Source organism: Fusarium verticillioides, chromosome 3 (genome assembly GCF_000149555.1).
Source record: "Fusarium verticillioides 7600 chromosome 3, whole genome shotgun sequence".
Lineage (NCBI taxonomy): Eukaryota > Fungi > Ascomycota > Sordariomycetes > Hypocreales > Nectriaceae > Fusarium > Fusarium verticillioides.
The window spans coordinates 155,432-176,321 of NC_031677.1; the positions used below are offsets into that span (position 1 = coordinate 155,432).

The window sequence follows — 20,890 nt, forward strand, 5'->3', positions numbered from 1 at the left end:
CGACAGAAGTCGATGGTGTTGTCAGAAACTGGATGGCATGGTGGGATAATGGAAGGATCGTTTTTGCTAAGGGCCATAAAATTATAAAAAGAAGTAAGAATTTTTTCGGAAAAGGGTGGACTCCTGGCGGCTATATATAGGCAGAAGAGGAAAGAGTTGACGCTTGGTGAGTCACAATGAGAATGTTCTCAACGAAAGTTAGATCAAGTTTGAAGCTTAAAGTGCAAGCATCGAGCTTCGTTCATTTATATGCATACACTATTCTTCAGCTGAGAACCCAATGAAATTCATTCTGGCATTTCTTGAGCGATAAAGTTTGCGAACGTTCTTGCATAAACAAATCAGATGCAATAGCCGTAGGAGAAACTTTTAAGAAACAAGAGATACTTTATGCCGTAAGAAAGGATCATGTTCCTGTTACCTATCAGGTATCGACGATCTAAGGTTTGCTTCTGTCTATACAACTCGAAAGTATAAATGTTACTTACCTGTTGACTTCGACTTCACGTTCTTACTTGAACTTTCGAGAAGGTTCTTCTGCAGCATCCCGGTTGAAGAGGTAAAGCCATTTATTCATGAAGTTAGTCCTATGTCGACATCTTTCATCCCGTACTCTCATTATCATCCTCCCTCATTTCAACATAACTAACAGATATTTCCCTCTCAATTAAAATCCTATCATCTGCATTCGAGTTCTCGCGTTTTCGTCTCTTCGTATTTGCATCCCTTTCCGTGTTTCCGTATTCATTGTCTTTGGCCACGTATCCAGCACAATCTTGCTCAAAAGCATTCAAACGCACAATTTGATTTCCACTCTCCGCACCACGTGTATCATTCCCTTTTGCAACCTCCACGAGTCGATTCAAAAGATTAAACTCAAGCTTTAACTTAATGCTGTAGACAATCGCTTTGTAAGCTGTCTGAAAGTCGTAGAAGTCTGCGAACTCGAGGACTAGGATCGGAATGTCGAGAAGGATTATAACAACGTTGACGAATACTAAATGCCTCCTCATCCGTCGAACACCTTTCCGGCACAGAAGCCCCTCTGTCCCAAAGAATGAGGAGCATGCCTTGATGTAGATCGCTGAGATGATGAGTTCTTGAAAGAAGAACACCGTGACTTGAATCTTTTCGTAGATCTGATAAGGATGAACCCATGGATTCTTGTCGCTGCTGTTGGCGCCGTACATGAGAATAATAATCGGAATATGCAAAACAACAGCATTGGTGATAATCATAGCCAGCACAAGCTTTAGAATGAACTGGTTCCAGAAAATGAGGTGCAGTCGGGAGTATAAAACCAGCGATTGACCCGTGACCATCAAAACCCAACCAACAGAAATAAGCGTGATGTACAAAACAAAGTTATCAGAAAAGACCAGATTCTTGAGGAGAAAACCAATGGTATGAGGTGCAATCCCATTCGTAGCAGCCAGAAAGCTCCAAAAGTACAGGCTGTTCCTCGTCTTAAACGTCGTAAGGATAAGAGCATTGAGCTCAATAACATTGTATATAGAAATGCCCATACAGACTGCGATGGGTATCGTTATCGAAGGGCTTCGTTGATCGTCGCCGCCAGAGTAGCCCATTTCGAAGGCGCCTCAAAGGCAGAATTGTCTCGTCAGCTCATATTGTGAGATGAAGAGGAGAAAGTGGAGGAGGGAGATGTCAGATTTGTAGATCAGGCAGGGGGGCGTTTATGAGTTGTTGGACGTCCTCAGGGGACAAGAAAACGCCGGACCTTGACATAGGGTGTCAAAATAAACTTAGCAAAGAGCATGCTAAGTTTAGGCTAGTTTAACCTAATATTTTTATCTCTTGGGGTCAAGGTCCTGGGTTTTTCTTCCTCCCCTACTCCGTAGGATGCTGGTTGAAGGATTCTTATTACCGGGAACGTTTCCTCCGGGGAAGAGGAAGTGGCTTGTTTGTTGGGATATAACTGGTTTGCTTTGCCACTGGTGTTGATTGTATTACCTACCTACTTGATATGGGCATAGATTATCACAGACTTTGGGGGAGCTTTCCCGCCCGAATCAGTATCTCATTCGAGATAGTTTTCTTATTACTGCTCAATTATGTGCCTTGATCATATATCTGATTCCTTTGTAGAGGCCAAAGCTCATATATCGTACCATCTTCACTCTTCCCATGTGAAGATCACCTCCCGATCCTGAACCATCCAACCACTAATCTTAGCGTCTTTTACCCCGCGAACTAAAATAAGGGGCAATTAAAGAAATGAAACGCGCTATTGGGTACAGAGTTTACACCCCTGCAGATGGCTTCAAATCTCATCTCGCTTTGGGGATCCTCATTCACTTGGCAGCGGTAACTTGTTCACGTCAAATCACGAAAGTAAGGCGGGAATAAATATCTGAGAGCTGTGATAGTTTGAGACATGCCTTGTTGAGGCTGACAAACTGAGACATTCGGGTTAAAGGAGGTAGAGAGTTTAGCTTCTGATGCCGAGTCATGGTGGTGAATCACATGTGATGTATTTAGCCGCGGGATATCTGAAATTGTTGTAATCCTAGTCGAGCTGAGAGTCTTTACAGAGCCTTCTTGTCAATCCACTTGACGTGTCCAAACTTCCCTTCAGGAGTCTGGAATACATCCGCAGGCGCTCTATAAGGCTTGACCTCCGCATCCGTCAAGACCTTCGTAACATTACTAGCCTTCTCAGCCTCAACGTTATATCCCGGCCCATGATCATTCCACGTCGCCATGAAAGTATAATTATCAACTCTTGGAGTCGACTTGCTCCACTCGATATACCCAGCAGGCAAGATCACAGCATCAAAGTACGACTGCATAAAGATCGACTTGTGCTGTGAGTTCCATGGTCGTCCGAGGGCACATTTTCCAACAAAGTTTGTGGCGATGGTGGAGTTTACGGGTATGACCTGCGAGTTGTCGATGTAGACGCCGTATTTGTTGGTGAAGGTCGTGTTGGTGCCTTTCCAAGCTGTGATGCCGCCTCCGCAGCCTCGGAGAGATAGAGTTGATTTCTCAATCCATGCTGTACCGAAACCGTACAGGAAGTCAGTCTCTCCAGCAATGATGTTGTCGTAAAAGTAGGCATTTCCAAGTTTTCCAACGTAGACCTGAAAAGTCAGCTACAAGCTATCAACTGGTGGAATTTGACGTACAGTATCTTGGTAAGAGTAGAAGCCGCAAGAGTAAAAGCCCGCATTAGCCCTACTCACACCAACCGCATGCGCAGGTCCAACGGATCTCGGCGCAAAATCATTCCTGAAATCAATGTTATACGCCCTGAAATCCGTGCATCCAAACGGCGTGTCTACAGGCACAGGAAAACCCGTAGGTCCAGATCCAGTCAGGGTAGCGTTGAAATTAGGTCCAACGGTGAGTACACTCGTGAACACATTATCACTCAAACTTCCATTATTCGTATTCGCAAGATTGAACCATATCTGAACGTCATTTTGAGCCGTGGTGTTGACGTCAATATCAGCGTAGAGATCCTTGACCCAAGGTTTGTTTGAGGCACCGATGAGATGTAGGGGTCCTCGGCGGGTGACGTTTAATTGCTCGCTGTAGTTTCCAGGTGCAATGAGAATATGGCCTGCGGTTGTTGTGTTACCCAACGAGTCGATGGCGTCTTGGATGGAGGAAAAGTCTGCTCGTGGATCATCCTTTGCTACGAAGAGAGTGCCCTTGGGACATCCTTCTGTAGCACGCTTAGTCTGCCGTTGACATTTCTTGTACGTGTCAACAGGTCCCTTGGCGGATGCAGTCGCAGTAGAAAAGAGAGTCGCGGCAATAAAAGCCGTCTTGATGATGAAGCCTTTCATGTCGAAATACGTGACACTTGGAGCCGAACCAAAATACTACGGTCTTGCAGCTGCTATATAAATACACTACTTCAACCTCGCATTGGCCGATAATCCTTCATTTAAACCCCCAAAGCATATAATCGGATGGAAACTCACCTGCTAAAATCCACAAATCACATTCGAGAAATCATATCATCTGCAAACTTACTCGGATATTCGATGCCGTAGTTAATATAATCCTATGAGGCCCCGGGAATGGAACCTCACTAACGTTGGTTCTGTCAAGGCACGATCGGTAATTAAAATTCCACCAACGAGAGCGTTGAATTGGAAGTTAGTAGCGGTAAAGTGACGATGTTCAGATTGGGGTCTTTGCGGGGGAGTAAAGATCAGGCTAATTGGGGTTGGGGTTCTGCGGGGATGAGAAAGCCCCCACGGAGTAATTCTCGTTCTGATTTTATAGAGAATGACGATGAGTAGCATGATGGTTCATTGAGTCAAGCGAGTTTGGTAAGCAAATGTCTTATCATGCGATAAACGATGGCTGGTTAATGTGACCTCACTCGATTCATCGCGGTCAAGGCCACATCATGCCTCACCTCTGTGACATCACGCCAACACATTGTAACACTTACTTTCATGCGCAACAGATAATAAACTTAAGCAATAAGTCTATAAAGTGGCAGTGCTCTGTATTTATGGTTAAGATTACGACTATCTCCACCCATTCCCTGATGTTGATGAAACAAGCTTGAAGGCGATCACGAATCATTCCACCTCCTGCGGCTCAAAATCTCGGCCCCTAAACCTCCTCATACGGTCACTATAACCGCTTCATCAGATGAATCACTCATGCAACATCACATCAAACTTCTATCAAGACCGCCAAGCCGCCCACATGCCGAAAAGCCACGCATGCCCCGTTTCAAAAGCCCTATATCAATTTGTCACTGTTCTCAATGATTACAAACATGAAATATCACTCTAAAACATGAATCAAGGGCGCAAAACATGAAATATTACCTAAAACCGTATCTTGGGTATATATCCAAGTGGTTGATGAAACACCACGTAACCGTACTCTGAAACAAGACAAGTTTGCAAAACATCTTGGCTGCTAGCGAATTTGTCATATCTTGCAAAAGAGCATCTCTATTCGAATTCTTGTCTCAGCTCGAGTTTCGGCCCAGAGATGAGGCTCGGCATGTGCCCGATCATCAGTGATTTCGAAAATGTTATAAGATCATCTTGAGTTGCAGTCGGGAATAATGGTCTGATTCACAGATCAGTTTTGCCTTTCTTACCTTCTTTGAGTTTATCGAAATTATCTTCTTTTCTACCCTCCTGGTGAGGATTTATAATTGTTAATTTCAGTTTTTGCTAGTTGGCTGGACCTTCTTTACGATACGCTCATTACCAACCAACTTTTAGATTCCGTTTCTGTTGATAATTGTCAATATGTTGACCAATACTTTCTTGTGGGCTGCAGTTGTCACTGCTATGCCACTCGTTGAAGTGTCACCACGGGAACTTCATGATCTTGAAGTTCACCAGCCAGTCTCGAGTAGGTTCTTAGAGCACTCAACCAAAGAACCATGCTGATACTTGACAGTCAAAAGAAATCCGCCCCTCGAAGCACGAGCCAACAGAATCATTCCCGTTGTCGTCGGTGGTTCTCAAGATACCTTCGTTCCGAACATGATTCGAGCAGCAGCTGGAGATGTGATCCAGTTCCAGTTTAGTAATGGAAACCATACCGTCACTCAAAGCTCTGAAGACTCTCCCTGCCAACCTCTCCAGGCTACACAGTCTGGAGTTATCCATAGTGGCCATATTCCTTTCGAAGCTGGCCAGACAACCGTCGGGACGTTCAATGTTCCTCTTAACAACACGGAGCCCATATATCTATACTGTGCTACCGGCCCGCACTGTCAGATCGGTCAGGTGATGGCCATCAACCCGTGAGTCCTACGCCACTCTGTACTACACAGCTACAGCTACTGACCGCTTCCAGCCCCTCCGAGGAAAACTTGGTCCAGTTCTCCAAGAAGGCAGCTGGTGCCTTGGCCAACGTCGACGCTGGTGCAGCTACAGGCGGGACAGTTGGCGAGATCCCGTTGGCAGATGCAGCGTTTACTCCGGTTGAAGAAGAAGCTCCTCCCGCTCCCCCTGCTGAGAGTACTCCTGCTGCAAGCCCTGCTCCTCCGGCCGAGACACCTTCAGCCACTCCTGGAGCAGCAGCGGCTATGGAAGCACATCACCGACTTGGTTATTAGTGAGCCTTTTGTAGAATTTAGGAAGTCGCTAGACATCTCGTTTACCTAAGACGCTCCTAAACCTTTGCATGTCTAGTCAAATTCATCCTGAATATACTGATCTCAAAACTCAAAACTTGTTCTTCCTTCTTATACTCCTCAAACATGAGAAGACTCTGAATAGTTTTATCGGCTTTCCATCTTATTTCCCAAGATCGCAACCTTTTATTAAATTTTTTCTTTCCCTTTTCAAAGAAAAGTTCTCAGCATCGTCTATAGCTCTATCCCAGCCAACATAAGTCAAGAGCGTTGCACAAATACCCCGTTTGAGTTGGCTACCGAGTCTTTTGCCGTTAGGACCCAGCATCATGCTCAAAAAGCCCCTTGGTCTCTGCACTGAACGATACGTTACATGTCCTGCTCAGCTGCGATAGTAGATCGCGTGAGGATTTGTCCACATCGCCCCTGTCCTCGGCTTCCTGTCGAGTTACAGATGGACCTGTGGATCTCCTCTCCAAATTCGCCCAACTCCCAAACTCCCAATGATAGCATCGGACCTCCTTCAGCATCGGAAACGCGCCCCATTTGACCGCCTCACCCAGTGCGGAAATCGGTTCATGGAGGCTCATTCTCTCTGAGTCGATGGCGACGCGGCGGATCGATTGTGGCAGGAGATCGACAAGGCATGTCTTGAACGGCTTATAGTTTTCAGCTTCCTCGAAGCGGAACCCTGCACCGCCGAGGATAAGCGTCTCAAGGTTGGTCAAACCCTTGAAACAACCCACGATCCCCGCTCTGCTTGTCCATACAGTATACGGCTCCCAGTAAAGCTCAACATACCGTAGCGTTTCTTGTCGTAAGGAAAGCACATGCGGCAGCGTTCGGAGCGTAGTAATATCACTCACTCCCAAATGCAGCCAGTCACACATCTTTTTGGAAAAGATGAACACGAATGATTCAAGCTGTGGGCATGATTCGAGAATCTTTTCGAGGAACTCCGGCTTAACCACGGTATTGACAAGTTTGAGACTCTTGACATTTCCAAGTTCCCCTGATCCGAGCGACCAGGACAACCTGGTGATTTGGATGACCAATGTGTGGATCTTGGGTGCTTGTCGGAGCACATCGTAGATATGTAGACTGGGGGGGAATTCGTCTGACTCCTCATGGGCACGCTCAATGTGTAGATACCGCAGTGACTCTAGCGTTGTTCGTCTGTGGACCTTGATTTCATGCTCCAAGTTGAGGCGTATGTGTAGAATCTGGATTTGTGTCACATGACGCAAGACCATGTTGAAGAAATTGAAACGAGATTTTATGCTATCCGGAAGTTGATTGCGACAGTCGTCCATTTCCTTTGTATAGGCCAAGCTGAGGCTGCGAACATGTCCGAAGACATTATGCCGACGACCTCGGATGTGTGCGATAAATTCCTTTGTATAGAGGAGGTCACTCTTGAGTTCGATGCGGTGATAACGATGGGGCAGAGTGAGTGTGTTCAGCGCTTGACATGTCTCAGAGAGATTGAGGAGGGCTTTGACTCCTCGGGTATCGTGCTCCCAGATTTTGCTTGGACAAGATGTGACCAGGTCTTGTTCGTGGGGGAAGTGGGAGAGGGGCTCAGTCTGACAGTGACTGCAGAAGAATTTACATATTCTATCAACAATCTCTGGGGGAAGAGAAAGCAGACCCATGGTGATGATTGAGAATGCGCAGCGGCGAAAGAGTTTGGAGGGCTGAGAGATGAGAAAGAAGAAGAAGGAAAGAAAATTATTCGAAATGAGAGATAGAACAACTGATGGATACACCAGCTAGGTAGTAGGCAAAATAAAATCAGGCACAAGTTCGGGGAGGCTATATGCAAGAGCCCGTAAGCCACTGTTACACCAGAGTCGCTTTTTTTTTTTATCTGTGCTGGCGAGGCTGTCGACCGAGACATCAGTCCTCCGACGGGATAGAAGCTAGGACTAGAATTAGGTTGTGATTAATTGACTGGAAGTCTGATATATCTGAAGTGCTTCTGAGCTACTCCAGTTGTCAAGAACGAATGATGTGCCAAGTATCTGTTTTCTCTCCTTACGTCTAGCGATATCCATAGAGTTTCCCTAAGGCTTGAAGCAAGATTTACTGGTCATCGTGAAAGTTTATGCGTAAAAGCTTATATTGGGAAAACAAGATATCATGTTGTCATTCATTATCTGTGTTCGTAGCCTAAAGCTTAACCTTATAGGTCGCAGTCATCCCATAGCCAGACTTAGGTACATGTAGTTACACGGCTCTTCAACAACAGCCGCCGAGTTTGACCTCACTACCTAGGTAGGTGGCCATTTCTTATCTCTGAGGTAATTCTAATGTCTTCTTCCGGGTGGCTTCTTATGTTAACTTAAGGGCAGTGCAGTGCAGTGCAGCGCAGCCTAGTATTCACGCGTTTCCTTCACGCGTCAGGACTAGTCATCCCGTTACTATTTCTTTGCTTGTGTAACCTTGACTCATACAAATCCTCCAAAGCCCACCAGCTCTTTTCTCACTTTTGCTTTCTCCCTCATGCACCTCGCATCCAACCCAACTCATCATGAACAAGCCTGCCCTCGATCATATGCCCCAGAGATTCTGGCCGACATATGCTGGCATCTCTGCAGCCACTACACAAATGACCATCTCAGTCACTATCCCCAGCCAAAGTCACTCGCAACTCCTGATCCAGGAAAGCTATGGGAGAAGCCATCTGCTGAGGTCGCCACCGGCCTTCCGAGTCTTGCACGCACTTGTCGGGTCCTGAACAACGCCGCGACGCCATAAATTTACCACAACATCGATGCAAAAGGATGGTCAGAGCAGAAGATCAATGAGTTCTTTAAAGGCCGCCACCAGCTACATAAGAGATGTTTCATCCGGCGCTTGATCTATGAGCTCGACCCGTTCCCCCTGTACACTCTGCTATACAGGATGCCTGATCTGGAGCTACTCTGCTTGGTAGACCGTGGCACCTTCGGCCAAACACTCGCAAGTGAAGGCCAGAAAAGGCTACATGATTTGCGATAGCTACACCTCGAAAGTGGCACAAGCTCTGGGTCCACCCGTGACTTGAGCACACTGGAGAACTTGTTCGAAATGGCACCCAATATCAAGACACTTGTCATAAATTCCGGTGTTCTCGAGTGGAAAACGAAACTACGCAACTCTCCTAAAGTGCCTCTCGCAAACCTCACTTGTCTGAAGCTCTATCACATGAGCGTTGACCCGGGAACTCCACAAGGGCTTGTGCCAGCCTTTGGTAGCATTGTGCCAGGCAAAGGAAGCTGGGTCATTCCCAGAACTTCGATCCTTCTTACAGACCAATTTCGATATTTCCCAAGTTCCCTACACTTTTGGGGACCTCAGTGAACTATCTGAGAGATACAAGGCCTCATTCAAACAAGAGGCTAGATCTATATTCCCACCGCCTGTGGCGGCCCATCCTTCGAGGCTCATTCAACGGATGCGCTATGCGGTTAGGACCCTGGCGGTGGCACCGATTGATCAAAACTCCCCGTAGACTTTGAGCCTGGTTGCTTCTAGGATAGTCTGTCAAGGTAGGACGATTTACGCGCTGGGATGGAAGAGGACAATAGGGTCATGTAACTCAGTATCAATGTTACCACAGTCCATGACAGCAATAGAATCCATGCGCGACAGCATCTTGCTCTTAGTTTCGTAGCTTGTTATCGCTCTCACTTATATTATTTCGAGATAGCGTTGTACAATTGGAGGTTGGCGGATTGGTGAGTGGATTCTGATTCCATTAGTTCTCACCTCCTGTGACTCATTCACGATCCTTCGACGCTAAATTATACGCGCATATACGAGCCTCATCCAAAACCTCCCGCCAAGAAACTACATATCTCCAATAGTGGATGTTGAAAGAAGACAGAACCCCAAAATTAATCTCGGTAGCCCAGTAAATCACCATTCGAGAACCACGATGGAGGCAGCCCAGCACTTCATCAAGGCAGAGAAGCTGACCGACGCCAAAATCGCCGGCGAAGGTCTCGAATGCCTTGTTTACAAAGCAACATCGCCAGTATATGGCCCAATCGTTCTCAGAGTACCCAGAGTCAAGGTCTACCAGAACGCCAATGACCCCAACACCAACGCAAGTGATCTCATCCAGCAAGAGATGAAGATCTACAAGCTTCTGGAAAACGCATCCGTGCCTGTTCCAAAAGCATACAAATACCTTGAAGAAGATGGCTATCCAGCGATGTTGTGCGAGTACGTAGAGGACGATGGAACAGAGATCACATTCGAGGAGATGGGACGTGTAGCGGCCATGATACACTCGACGCCCCTATCTAGCCCAGCAATGGAGACAGTTGCGTCAGAAACAGAAAATGTGTTCTCGACAATTGAGCAAAGACTCAAACGACGCGTCTCAGTGCTGTCACAAACAGTCCCCGAGGTTTCCAGCTGGATAACGAACTGGGACCTTATTCACAATATCCTCGAAGGTCTCAAGCGCTACCCTTCAAGTCTACTACACATGGACTTTCGCGACGTCAATCTTCGTCACAATAATGGACGAATAAGCGCCGTGATCGATTGGACCAATGCTCTGATCGGCCCAGCAGCCATCGACATCTTTCGCACGCTCGAGTTCAGCCAACTCGACGAGAGCTTCGTCAAAGGTTACACTAGCGTCACTACCTGGCCTGATGTTACAGCCCAGGAAGATTGTTTGCTAAGACTTGATGCTGCGCTTGTGCTGGCGCTGGTGTTCACCTCGGAAGCGCCTGATGCTGAGAGAGCTGAAGTTGCAGTCGCAAGGGTGAGGGAACTCTCAAAGAGCCTCGTGGAAGCTTCGTCGCACGAATAAGAGAAAGTTTTGCTGAATGGCATGAGGTTAGGCATTCATAAGGCTGAACTAATGAGCTTTCAACGAGTTAATGGTTGGGCTGGCGTGGTGGGATGGACTGGCTGCATAAGGTAAAAAGGCGTTACTCAACTTACGCGAGCAATTGAACTACTTTGTTACTACGTTCTGGTCAATTAAAACTGTTTAGTTTTGTAATATGCCAAATGGTTATAAAGACCGCTGAAGATCTTTCCTTACGTAGACCTCCACCAGTGAGTGCTAAGAGCGTGTGATTGTCCATGTGAAGTCTTGTCGAGACCATCCACACTCAACCCTAGCTTCAGCGTCCGCAACTTCACAAAGAACCGTGCAAAATTATTCTTGGATCTTGTATTAGTCTATTGTCATCAAGTATGTGTATATATGTGCAGTCTATCGTCCACCCCAATGCACCAGCTTATCATGGCACTTATCCCAGCCTTCAAAGTATGGCTTCCTCCTCTCATCACCCGCACCCCCAGATCTAGCAAGATACTCCAGCACCATATTTCCCCAAAGCCAACTCGCAGGTCCCTTGCCCGGATGCGTCTGATCCTTGTACAGCATCGACAACGACGAGATCAAGCGTCCCCACTCAAACACCTCATGGCCCGCCTTCTCCGCCGTCGCGCGCGCAAGTCTATCAAGATCATAAATGCTCGCATCTCTAGCGTCGCTCTCACGATGCATGGTCATCGCGCGGAACATAACAGGCGCGTTCCCGAATTCAGTGTGTATTCTCTCAACAAACGTGCGGATTCGAGCAGCGACGAAGCGGACTTCTTGCCAGACTAGTTGACGAACACGAGTTCCCAAGGGATACACGTCTTTCTCGTGGTTAGCTTCTCCAGCTTCCCAGAATGCGCGCTGGTCCCAGAGGCCGTTTTGCCAGAGGATTAGATCGGGGTGGCCATTTGGACCGCGGACTTGGTCGTGCAGGGGAGTCCAGTATTTATCCCATCGTTCTTCGAGGGAGATTTCCTCCATGTCGTCCATCCACCACCAATCGGGTCGGTATGTCATACTGCCTGCGAAGTGCCAGTGGTGGAATGTCAAGTTGAACTCGGGAATATCGCAGGAGGCGATGGTGTGTGGCTTAGGCTGCTTCATGCCGCGCTTGAATTCGCCGCAGAAGAATTGCATCATGAATCGATCGACTGAATCGCTGAAGAGGATGATGCGACGGCCCCAGAGCCAGCCGAAGCCGCCGTCATCCTTCATCTCAGCAAATGCCTCAACACCGGCTTCGCCATTGGCGTTTATCGCCTTCTTTCGTCGGTTACTCTCGGCAATTGCCTCAGCAAGCCATTGTCGCGGTGTAGAAGCAAGTTCGACGAATTCCTCTTCAGGTTCCGTCGCATTAAATATAACGTTGCCCGCCGAAGGATACACAGCATAATCAGGTGCATCCGCCTCGAGCAGATCATCTGTAAAGGGGATCCATTGTGTCTTCTTATACTGATCGGTACCGTTTATATCAGCAGGAATATAAAGATAACCCGGTCTTCGATACGGATCCTCGCAGTTCAACTCTTGAACTTCAGGCGTAGAGTTGTTGGGGGCGGTGTTGTTCTGTGGTGGTCTGTAGTAAAGTTAAACATTCGTTAGCGCAAGCCAAGAGCAATGCCAAGTTTTTTTCGCGCGCTGTCATCAAAATTCCGGGGAATTCAACGGTCGGCGAGCGAGACTAAGAGATTTTGACGTACGGATACGAGAAAGTATGATCCCAATACTCTTCTGCTTTGTTATGTGCGTATACCCACGGGACTTCTAATGATTCTTGGAAAAAAGTAAAGACGACGATGAAAAAAGAGAGAATGGCGGCGATGGTAACGCCTGTCATCAATGGAGACCGCGACATTGTAGACATCATCATCAAGACGACGTTTTTTTAAAGGAAAAATTACAAAAAAGAGTGGCTAAGACAACACGGAACAAACAAGAAGAGAGGGAAGTAACATCAATTGAACAACCCGGGGTTGTACTCTATAAAACTGTAGGCTCCTTATCCCAAACACTCTCCATCTGCGATGCAGGATGCCATCGCTCCATCAAAAACCAAGTAGCAGAGTGTTGATCATTCTCCACTACCCCTTAATAACCTGCTACATGATTTGATGTCGGAGTGTGTAAGAAACAAGGAAAAAGGTCCGACGCGTAACAGAAGGCGGCAGTTATTTCAGCGGAATTAAATGAAATTCTGATCCTGGGCAAATGCCATAAGTACCCTTGTTTTCAGCCTGTGGTTTCGCACGTATCAGATGCGAATAAGTAAGAGGCGATCGCAATGAGTGAGGTTCCACTGGATGATGAAAGATTGTCACTGCGGCTGAGAATGATTCATCTAAAGTGATGGTCGATCTATGATGATAAGTCATGCGAGATTTATTCTACGAGATGAAAGTCATGGGTTAAGATTATTGTGATGCATTCGGTATTGAGTGACAGGTTCGTTCAGTTGCAGAAGCTAATTTAAGCTTACCGATCTTTAAAACGCCTCGGTTCTAGAATCATGCATAAAAGCAACGCCACTGCCAAGATGAGCTTGGCAACTTTAAACTGTGTGCCAAAAGCACAACCAGATATTCAGGAACAACAGCAGCTGAAAATAGCATTTCTTAGATATGTGATTGCCAAGTTAATTGAAACACTGATCAGAAGGGCGGGTATGTTGAGACAGGATAAAAAAATCAAAGACAAATGATGTAAAAAGTGTAAAAAAAATCGACCACGCCAGGAGTCGAACCTGGAATCTCTAGAGATTTCTCGATTTGCTCGAAAGCCGAAATCTAGCGCCTTAGCCATTAGGCCACGCGGCCCGATCGTGTTTGTTGGAGGACTAGGGTGTCAGCGGTGTCCATGAATGGAAACAGATCTGGCTTCTGGCTTGAGATCCGCCTTGCTGAATCGTGCGCTTGGATCATGGATGGGCTTATGATGCGTTGTGGACTTTCAAGGCTGTCGTGAGGCTGGATCTTAAGTTTTGTTTACATTGGATTTGCGTTGGCGGGCCTATGCACTGAGTTTCTCGGGTACATTGCTTGTTTCACATGCATCGACTCAAAAAGCATGGTCAGTGAAAAGGATGATAATGCCTGAGCTCAACGGGAGGACATAGCAAATGCTGTCGCATGATTCCATGTACGAAGAACTCCAATCAGAACTTCCCATAATAGTAGTCTGATCCTCTATATGCGTCAGTCTCACCTTCACTCACCCTCCACACTCTAAATGTTTCTAGGGTCGCCGATTACCCTGAACTGCACTCAAAAACGTCAGCACTACAGCAGCACCGGTCGGCTCGGGCGGTATGGGTTGTGTTGGATATCGGTAGTATTTCTGAATGCGATTGCATCTTCAACTCAAGTCGTAACGCGATGTGATGAGATGGTTGTGTGATAAGACTTTGGCTGTCATGGCGTCTTGTGAAGATACGATGTGTTGACAGGCGGGGTCTGTTCCATTCAGCGATGAACCGCAACACACCATTTCATGTTTCATGAACAGAGTAGCCTCTCCTCAAGATATTCTAGATACTGTATAATATGTAAATCTCATCTGTTCGTAAGTCTCCAGCTTAACCCAAATCAACACTCTTCTTTACAGTTATCACCACCAACTTAACTGATCCTTCAAAACAAACCCCGACTTCCGAACCTCGTCCTCCACAGTCACCCCCGGCCCATCGCCTCTTCATGGAGAGCAATTGCGTCAGGAACAGCTCGATGGCAGCATTGCCGCGCCCGATGGCACAATGCGCCAGACCCAACCAATCACCGCACCCACACAGCACGCAATTCCGAGCCTTGCCCCTCTGGGGTCAAGTGAGGGGCTGATGATGGTGGGGGGGAACACCCTTTTTAGTGAGGGGTGCTGTATCTGTATCGCGATGCTTCCATTTTTTGGCGGGGTTGTCATGATGGGCTTTTAGGACTTCATTAAGAGGGTTAGAGATATTATGACTGGGATAGCTTGCTTAACTAAGTAATTGTATAGTAAAAAGAGGTAAATATCTGTTACTTACAGGAGAATAGAGTGCTTGAGGATTGGAATATTCAGGGTCTGAGGGGTTGGGTACCGTTGCAACGCCAACACCAACATCCGAGCCCCCCCAAGCTTGGCTTTCCAATCACCAATATCACTACCCTCGTGGCGTATTCAAGTTACCCTGTCCAAACAAGATCGTCCGTCATCTTAGCTTAATAACGCAAGCCTCCTTACAATCTGCCCTGCTCCAACAAGGTGCAAGCTAGCTCCCTCCCCAAGAAACTACATCTCCCTATATAATCCCCCCCTCCACCCCTCCCTCCAAACAAACACCTTCTGCTCTTCATATTTCTTCTCACAACCACTCAACAACAACAAAACACATAAAATGTCTGCTCCCGCTCCCCTTCGTCTGGGCTCTATCGCCCCCAACTTCCAGGCCGAGACCACAAAGGGCAAGATTGACTTCCACGAGTTCATCGGCGACAACTGGGTCATTCTCTTCTCTCACCCCGAGGACTACACTCCTGTCTGTACCACTGAGCTCGGTGCTTTCGCCAAGCTTCAGCCCGAGTTCACCAAGCGTGGTGTTAAGCTGATTGGTCTCTCTGCCAACACCATTGAGTCCCACGAGGGATGGATCAAGGATATTGGTGAGGTTACTGGCGGCAACGTCGAGTTCCCCATCATTGGCGACAAGCAGCGCCAGGTTTCTCTCCTCTACGACATGTAAATCTACACCCCATGAGATCTAGTTATGAGCAGAGCTGATATTGTGTAGGATCGACCAGCAGGATGCTACCAACGTCGATGAAAAGGGTATCGCCTTCACCATCCGATCCGTCTTCATCATCGACCCCAAGAAGACCATCCGCACCATCTTCTCCTACCCCGCCTCCACCGGCCGCAACGCCGCCGAGGTCCTCCGCGTCATCGACTCCCTCCAGACCGGTGACAAGTACCGCATCACCACCCCTATCAACTGGGTCCCCGGTGAGGACGTCATCGTCCACCCCTCGGTCAAGAACGAAGAGGCCAAGACCCTCTTCCCCGACTTCCGCATCGTCAAGCCTTACCTCCGATTCACCCCTCTCTCCAAGGACAAGGTCCTTCCCCCTCAGTAGATTTAATTACAAAAGAAAAAAGCGGTTTAATATTATGATACCTTTGCAGATGAGCGCAAAATAGGACGGGGATTTAGTACGCCATGAGATTGACGTCTTGTGATGGAACGACCGGTCCGGAATAGATTAGTCTAGATTTGAGCCATTTGTGATAGCTCTGAGATGAAATAAATGAAGAAATGATCAAATTATCTGAGTCCGTCTCCGTGAAATCATGAGAACTCGCATTCATTGTTGACACGTCCCTCATGCAACGATGTTATTTCTGATGGCGGGGTTTCGGGCCATCGGTCACCGATACCGGCGTCAAGCTTTCAGGGTCCACACAAGCTTGTGAATCCATCATAACCTCGGCGGCATGAAAGTCAGACTGAGTATCATGACTTCAAGAAAGCGACCGTTCATCAAGCTGTATATTTTGAAGTGGTGTATGCTTCAGATCTTTAGCTTTGAGACCGATGCCTCCAATTACTTGTCCTGTATACACAAGATACCCATGAGCTGTATCAGAAGAAAGCATTGTATAAAGAACGTTGGTATGTTCGCGGCTCTGTCGATTTACTTTTAGTGTTAAGCTATGTGACTCTTGTATCTAACTCCAACGACGAAAACGCTGTCTTGTTGTACTGCGACAGAATAACCAACTCGAACCAGACTCTATTGCCCCAGTGCTTCAAGCTCACTTCTTCACAAACTCAATCTTCCTCGCCAACCAACATCCAATCGTCACTCCAGTAACACTACCCATCTCGTCTCGATGGAATACGAGCGTCCAGTCCCCAGGAGGCTTCGCATCCATACCTCTCGGGTTCGCAAGGGCCCAGACAGCCCCTCCAAGATATCTCATGAACTGAGCCGGGCTATGACCCAAGAACCCCTCAAACGTACCAAACATGAGTCCACCTTGGTCCACGCAGTGGAATGTTGAGCCAATCTCTTCGGAGTAAAAGTCTCCCGTGAAAACTGAGTTATCAACTTGTGTATCGCCAATCTTGAGGCGCTTTGCGTTTAGGGTTCTGTTCTCCTTCAGGCGGTGAATGCGAAGATTGTCCCCATCGACCACAGCTACCATCGCACGAGATTCTCCACGTTCAGGGTCCGTCAGATTGACGGGCTCAGCATAGTTGGCGTAGTTCACCACGATCTGTCCCTTTTTACCATTCTTGATCGTGACAGCCAGTTGAGTTCCATCGTCAAGATAGATACCCGGCCAGGCAGGTGATGCATCAACAAGTGTAGGTGGTGGAGGCTTCTGAAGAGCCAGAGTAGTCTGGATGATATGTTCGACGAGTGTTGCAGCATCAGCTTCATGGTTGAACATGGCCACAACTGAAAGACGCTCTTCTGGGACATGAGCTCGATAAAGCCTGAAACCACGAAGAGCACCACCGTGGCCGATTCCAGCTACACTGCCGTATTGACTGTGACCAAGACCCTGGGAATATATCGAAGGAACACCGTCTGTGAAAGATGTAGGCTTGAAGATTGCGCGGTACCAGCTGGTAGGATCGAACAGGCTACGATCGAGGAACGACTCGTAAGCGATCATGTCGCCGAGTGAAGCGATGATACCTGCGTCGCCAGCCCACTCGATGCGGTTCTCGGCAGGAATATAACCTCTGTCCTCATCGCCCTCATATCCAACGCAAGGCGGTGGGAGTTTCGCCGTGTCTGCACCAAGCTGAGCAGTCTTCATACTAGCCGGTCCAAAGATTCGTGCATTAAGGAGATCTGAGAGCGACTCCCCGGTAGTAGCTTCGACGACACGTGCTACAATGTTGAAGTTGGTGTTGCAGTAAGAGTACTCCGTTCCGGGTGTGAAATGGGTCGACTTGATCGTCTTCAACACCTTCTCATTGTGCTCAGCAATAGAGTAAGGATCCTCAGGCTTCGCACCCCATAAAAGCGTGATAGCCCAGTAGTCGCGAATGCCAGATCGATTGTTACACAAATGGTCAATCTTCAACTCCCCAGTCTTGGCAAGCTCCGGAAGAATCTCTTTCAACTTCTCCTCAAACTGCGTCTTCACGTCTCCCTTCTCCGCCAATTTCGGCGTGGGGTTCTTTTCTAGGTCTGCAACCAATCCACAGAGCATCTGTTTTGAGATCGAGCATATGGGAATTAGCGTATCATCCGTCATGGGGATTCTGCGGTTGAAGTCGGCGTAACCCCAGACGCGCTGGTCAACGAGGGCTCCATCTGAGAGGACGGCGACAGCACCGCCTGGACCGCGGATGCGGGCTGGGATCGTCTTGAGGATATCCTGGACTACTTCCTTTGACACGGGCATTTTGTGATGATGTTTTGCTGATGGTGAGTGCGGGGTTGAAACTGAGTGAGACCACATTATACGGGAGCCAGTGTCGTAATTGGAAGGTGGGACAACATGCACTTTGATAACGCATCAACTACGAAGCTTGTCATGATAGGTGCCTCGGATTGCATCGCGACCATCAAATATCGAAATATCATCACCTTCTTGTTGACGGGAGTGTAGAATCTCAATGCAGTTGCCTCGTGAACTTGTTTGCTCAATTGCTGGGTCTGAATTGAGCTAACCTGTAGCTATCAGACATCATGCTTGCTGCGACAACCCGGCCAGTCTTGTTTGCCATTCCATATGGCATTCTGGTGCCAGGCACTCATAATCGTATAAATTATAGCTAGAGATTGATCTACAAGCATGAAACTCCAAACCGAGAAAGCCACAGCTGACTCGGAGCTTCGTTGACCCGCGGATAAGCATAAAGATCATCAAACGTCCAAGTGACAGTTGGATGCACGGCGTGCCAAGGGAATAAGTCGTCAGTTATATGATACAACATAAGAAACAAACCAAATCCCTGCTATGTATCAGGCTTCTTCGATGAGTCTGCGGTAACAACTGACCAAGCCCAATGTAGTCCATGGTCTCATTTCCTCTTCATGGCTATGACCATGCTTTATCGACGTAGGATTCACTACCCTGAAACAAAACGTTGACTGTACAGTCTAGTTGCAGCTCGAAATAGCTGTTCTAATATTGCCCACAAGTCCATTCGTTGAAGGCATCAAGAGCCCTCGATGGTTACCTCAAAGAGATAACACAGATAGAGCACTGAAGCTCAAGTCAGGTGCGGGCGAAAAACCCCGCTCCTATGTTATCCCACAATATAAAGTACTTTGAGTTCCATCAAGTCCTTCGCATCGTGTAGATAGGATATGTGAGAGACAGTTCGTGTTGTATCCCTTGTCATCTGCTTGATCATAATAGCGTGGCATAAGCAGCCACAACTACCACGTTCAAATCACATAACACACATTATGGATCTGGGATATTGGATACCGAGACTAACTATAATAGCAAACAATAGCTAGTTAGTTTCTTCTTGTCGAATGTGCCCGGCCAGCCACTGACCAGACCAAAATCTCCACACATTCAGATATGGTGGTTTGAACCGGACCTAGCAAACAAACTTCGGAAACGGGGCAGATCCATCATGGCGGCAGCGTAATGGTGATCTATGGGGAGACTCGAAGTCTTCGAGTCAAGGTCCCGCTGGTGACATCCCGTCCTGTCAGCACCTATGTACCATTGGTATCATCAATCATTATCTCGAGGCATGTCTTTGTTGTACGACCAGGGAAAAGAACCCAATGAAGAGGTAATATTGAGAAAGTCATGGACCAAGACGCGGATCTCAGTGATATGTTAGTACTCCTGACTCTGTAAGGTCAGGAGCGTTTCGCGATGCCTGTGAACGACTTCATGGCTGGTGGATCACTAATCACCAGCCCAGAATATCCTCAACCGACGCCGTTGGAATGTCGCGCTCTTGTATCCCCGCATCCAACTCTATCTGAATCTACGGCCCGAGCAGGTCGATTGACCCCAATCGTTCCAATTGTGGCTCCTCATGTTGTCATTCACTGGTTTTCAGTATGTGGTATATGTTGCCTCACAACGATTGAATGGGGCACTAATGCAAGGCACGAGAGAGCCTTCTTGAAGTCCAGCGATGGATTAGAAACCCCTCACGGCTGAGACGTCAACAATGGTACCGGCAAAGAAACACAGCAAGGTATAAAGATTGGACAAGCTTCGTATACCATGATGTACTCAGCGGTTCTTGCTTCGCCCCATCTAACGTTAGAGCAAACTCAACCTTGGAGGAATCTTAAGGACAGAATGTCATTGTGGTTTCAAATTCGGGAGTAACCAAATAATATCAATCCATCAATTGGTTTTATGCGCAATCGACAATTTATGAACGAGCTACCAGTAGACAGGTTGTCTCCTTGCCCCTGTTGGTTGGTGATGACATCTCACGAACCCAGCTATCTGGGTTCAAAACAGGGGACCCCATGTCACTAAAAAGCCCAGCTCCTTCCACTAGCCTTCTAGGCGCTGTCAAGTATTTTGTTAGGGGGGCCCGGTTGATATACGTAACGCGTTTAGAACCTTGGGACCGTGGTGATGGTTCAGAATTGACCCTTGACGATAATTCTCCTTTACCATGATTTTTAACATTAAGGACGAAGCGGTGACAAGCCGTTTCTATAAGACCTGGAGCTATAGTAATAAAAAGTGCTTGCTATTATTACCAGGCATTCATTATGTCGATCCCAGTTCTTTCCCCTGAGCCGCGTGTTTGTGTTTGTGTTTGTGTCTCCGTTAGTGCTCAGTCAGCAAAGGAACCTAAGGGCCCAGGGCAGTGGCAGTGGCAGTGGAGGAGGGTTGTGTTGGGCGATTCGCTTGCAAATGTGCCGCAGTTGGGTCGATTATGCAGTCGCTGGAGTGGAGTGTACCATTGGTTGGTTCGTCCCAACTCGAAGCGCTTGAGCAAAATGTCATGTTGCCTCGACTCCTGAATCTAT

The 20,890-nt window shown here is 47.5% G+C and overlaps 8 protein-coding genes and 1 non-coding gene across 9 annotated transcripts; 3 read left to right on the plus strand and 6 right to left on the minus strand.

Moving 5' to 3' along the window:
• Positions 1–602: 602 nt before the first annotated feature.
• FVEG_17339 (hypothetical protein) lies at positions 603–1,589 on the minus strand (the record flags this gene model as incomplete). The annotated part of the gene is made up of 1 exon (XM_018906594.1): positions 603–1,589. The coding sequence occupies one exon, from the start codon at positions 1,587–1,589 to the stop codon at positions 603–605; it is 987 nt and encodes a 328-aa protein (XP_018760773.1).
• A 960-nt stretch (positions 1,590–2,549) lies between these two features.
• FVEG_12766 (pectinesterase) lies at positions 2,550–3,815 on the minus strand (the record flags this gene model as incomplete). The annotated part of the gene is made up of 2 exons (XM_018902127.1): positions 2,550–3,104; positions 3,150–3,815. 2 exons carry the CDS (start codon positions 3,813–3,815, stop codon positions 2,550–2,552), a joined length of 1,221 nt encoding a protein of 406 aa, XP_018760772.1.
• A 1,440-nt stretch (positions 3,816–5,255) lies between these two features.
• FVEG_12765 (hypothetical protein) lies at positions 5,256–6,073 on the plus strand (the record flags this gene model as incomplete). Its single annotated transcript, XM_018902126.1, has 3 exons — positions 5,256–5,361; positions 5,410–5,758; positions 5,812–6,073. 3 exons carry the CDS (start codon positions 5,256–5,258, stop codon positions 6,071–6,073), a joined length of 717 nt encoding a protein of 238 aa, XP_018760771.1.
• Positions 6,074–6,405: 332 nt separating this feature from the next.
• Positions 6,406–7,746, minus strand: FVEG_12764 (hypothetical protein; the record flags this gene model as incomplete). Its single annotated transcript, XM_018902125.1, has 1 exon — positions 6,406–7,746. The coding sequence occupies one exon, from the start codon at positions 7,744–7,746 to the stop codon at positions 6,406–6,408; it is 1,341 nt and encodes a 446-aa protein (XP_018760770.1).
• Positions 7,747–9,884: 2,138 nt separating this feature from the next.
• Positions 9,885–11,075, plus strand: FVEG_12763 (hypothetical protein). The gene has a single exon (XM_018902124.1). The coding sequence runs from the start codon at positions 10,014–10,016 to the stop codon at positions 10,902–10,904; it is 891 nt and encodes a 296-aa protein (XP_018760769.1). The 5' UTR covers positions 9,885–10,013; the 3' UTR covers positions 10,905–11,075.
• Positions 11,076–11,263: 188 nt separating this feature from the next.
• On the minus strand, positions 11,264–12,783 carry FVEG_12762 (hypothetical protein; the record flags this gene model as incomplete). The annotated part of the gene is made up of 2 exons (XM_018902123.1): positions 11,264–12,504; positions 12,629–12,783. The coding sequence occupies 2 exons, from the start codon at positions 12,781–12,783 to the stop codon at positions 11,316–11,318; spliced, it is 1,344 nt and encodes a 447-aa protein (XP_018760768.1). The 3' UTR covers positions 11,264–11,315.
• An 864-nt stretch (positions 12,784–13,647) lies between these two features.
• On the minus strand, positions 13,648–13,741 carry FVEG_17338. The gene has a single exon. It is a non-coding gene; the product is annotated as a tRNA-Arg (tRNA).
• A 1,088-nt stretch (positions 13,742–14,829) lies between these two features.
• Positions 14,830–16,242, plus strand: FVEG_12761 (peroxidase). The gene is made up of 2 exons (XM_018902122.1): positions 14,830–15,638; positions 15,691–16,242. The coding sequence occupies exons 1-2, from the start codon at positions 15,298–15,300 to the stop codon at positions 16,031–16,033; spliced, it is 684 nt and encodes a 227-aa protein (XP_018760767.1). The 5' UTR covers positions 14,830–15,297; the 3' UTR covers positions 16,034–16,242.
• A 293-nt stretch (positions 16,243–16,535) lies between these two features.
• FVEG_12760 (hypothetical protein) lies at positions 16,536–18,373 on the minus strand. The gene has a single exon (XM_018902121.1). The coding sequence runs from the start codon at positions 18,321–18,323 to the stop codon at positions 16,713–16,715; it is 1,611 nt and encodes a 536-aa protein (XP_018760766.1). The 5' UTR covers positions 18,324–18,373; the 3' UTR covers positions 16,536–16,712.
• Between the last annotated feature and the right edge of the window lie 2,517 nt (positions 18,374–20,890).